Raw genomic sequence first — 2,278 nt, 5'->3', positions numbered from 1 at the left:
TGCGAGTTTTACCATCATTATTTCAAACTGCTATCAAAAATAGTTTTGTGAAAAAATAATCAAGTTCACGTCAAATAGAAATCAAATCATGGCATTATCCAATAAAATACAGAAATATTATGATACATCTCAAAGTCACTGTATGCAGAGATATTCCCTTATGAAGCTTTGGCATCCAAAATATAAAAGCTCAAGCTCAAAATTCTAAATATCTGTCTACATTCAAGCAGATTTTCACATATATACCGACATTTTCAGACCCTAAAACGACTATAGTACACAAACATATAAAGCTATATCTTTACTAACTGTACTCTAACAGTAATAATCACCCAATAGTATCGTTTATCCCCAATCACAGGACTGCTTACAACACAAAACCTTTCCTTCAAACCGCTTCACGATAAGGACAAGAATGTGAATCTCAAAACATACATGAAGACATACTAGAACTTCACAGAAGGCTTGTTGCAGTGGAGACTCCATTCAGATAATAGGCAGGTAGGTATCAGAGTCATATATTTCAATATTTGTCTCGTCTGTAGCGCTGATTTGAACGATGTGATATCATTGACTCTGTACAGTCTGGTCTGGTTAAGTGAATGTTCACTGCTGTCTCCCGTAGCCGAGGAGAAAGAGAGGCGAGTTGAAGAAGCAGTGTGCTACTTCTTGCCGCGGTAATGGGCACCGACCACCATGTAGCTGTCAGGAGAGATGTTCAAAGTGAGAGGCTTGGCTTTGGCCCGACACAGCCTGAGCTCGGTTCTGCCCGGCGCTCCTCCTCGACACGGGTCGTGTTTCTGGAGGTAACTCAGAAAGGTCTCCCAGCCGCCGCCCACACGCACCATCACATGACGCTCATTCAGCATCTGCAAAAGACCAGAGCAGAGAGACAGCACAGAGGTCAGAGGTCAAACCCTAACCCCAGAGTCAATGTGCTCACCGTGAAACGAAGCCGCTGTAAACATATACATCACATCCTGACTGACTTATTGGACAAATGTTGATGAAATCTAAATAATGTAAACATCAAGGAGGAGACTTGGTGATTGAGTCCTCCCTCCTCCCCCTCCTCCATCCCACCCCTCCAAAGACTCAATTTACTTGTATGACCCCCCCCCCCCCCCCCCCCCCGAGGAGAGGTACCCGCCCCCTCTGATCAAATATTTACAAGCTCCTCCCCCGCCTGTGTAGCAGTGGCTATGAATGGCAAATGATCTCTAGGATAGCTTTGTCCAAATCTCATTAAGCCAAATGAAACGACGCCTCTCACGGCACCAGCTGAGCACACATGCAGGCCTAATCCACATATGTGCATGCACGCACACACACACACATGCACGCACGCACGCACAAGCACGCACACACACACACATGCACGCACAAGCACGCACAAGCACGCACAAGCACGCACACACACACACACACACGCACATGCACGCACGCACACATACGCACATGCACGCACACGCACATGCACGCACACACACGCACAAGCACGCACACACACACACATGCACGCACAAGCACGCACAAGCACGCACACACACACACACATGCACATGCACGCAAGCATGCACGCACGCACGCACACACACACACACACACACACACACACACACGCAGGTATAAACGCACAAACCAGCCAGCCAATATGTGTTCTTTTGAATCAAATCAGCATGCCTGTGTGGTAGGGCAGTAAAGGCACAGTAAAATCAGCATGCCTGTGTGGTAGGGCAGTAAAGGCACAGTAGAATCAGCATGCCTGTGTGGTAGGGCAGTAAGGGCACAGTAGAATCAGCATGCCTGTGTGGTAGGGCAGTAAAGGCACAGTAGAATCAGCATGCCTGTGTGGTAGGGCAGTAAGGGCACAGTAGAATCAGCATGCCTGTGTGGTAGGGCAGTAAGGGCACAGTAGTTGCAGAGAGGTCAGTTGTATCCTTCCCTACACAGCCGCCCATTCTGCTGCTGAAAACCAACTGCTACCATGGCAACGACTGCCACAAAGCCGGGGGGGGGGAAGTGAAAGGAGAGAAAATGAGATGAGTTGTGTGCAGACCTACAACTCCCAGCAGACATGATCAGTCCCAGGAGGCCCACAGCCATCGCTTGTCCTGTCAGCACCGGCCCGCCCCCTCTTGCCTTATCGCCAATAAACCCTTCATTATGGACCCATTAAGAATCTGATAATACAAGCAGGTCTGCCCTCCCTCTCTGCTGCCCCCTCTCCCCCACTATGCATACTTGTAGCCAGACAGAAATCAATGGTACATGCACA

General features: G+C 48.5%; 1 protein-coding gene across 1 annotated transcript in view; it reads right to left on the bottom strand.

Annotated features, from left to right (window-relative positions):
- Positions 1–662: 662 nt before the first annotated feature.
- The window catches only part of gas2b (growth arrest-specific 2b), a gene marked incomplete at both ends in the record, with an annotated part of 15,160 nt that continues 13,544 nt past the window's right edge, over positions 663–2,278 (bottom strand). Inside the window, one exon of the mRNA XM_083662190.1 lies at positions 663–869. Within this exon, the coding sequence (XP_083518316.1) occupies positions 663–869 (207 nt within the window). The remainder of the gene's footprint in view (positions 870–2,278) is intronic.

The sequence above is a fragment of the Poromitra crassiceps genome (assembly GCF_964638095.1).
Source record: "Poromitra crassiceps genome assembly, chromosome: 28".
NCBI lineage: Eukaryota > Metazoa > Chordata > Actinopteri > Beryciformes > Melamphaidae > Poromitra > Poromitra crassiceps.
This window is presented reverse-complemented; position numbering and strand designations above follow the sequence as displayed.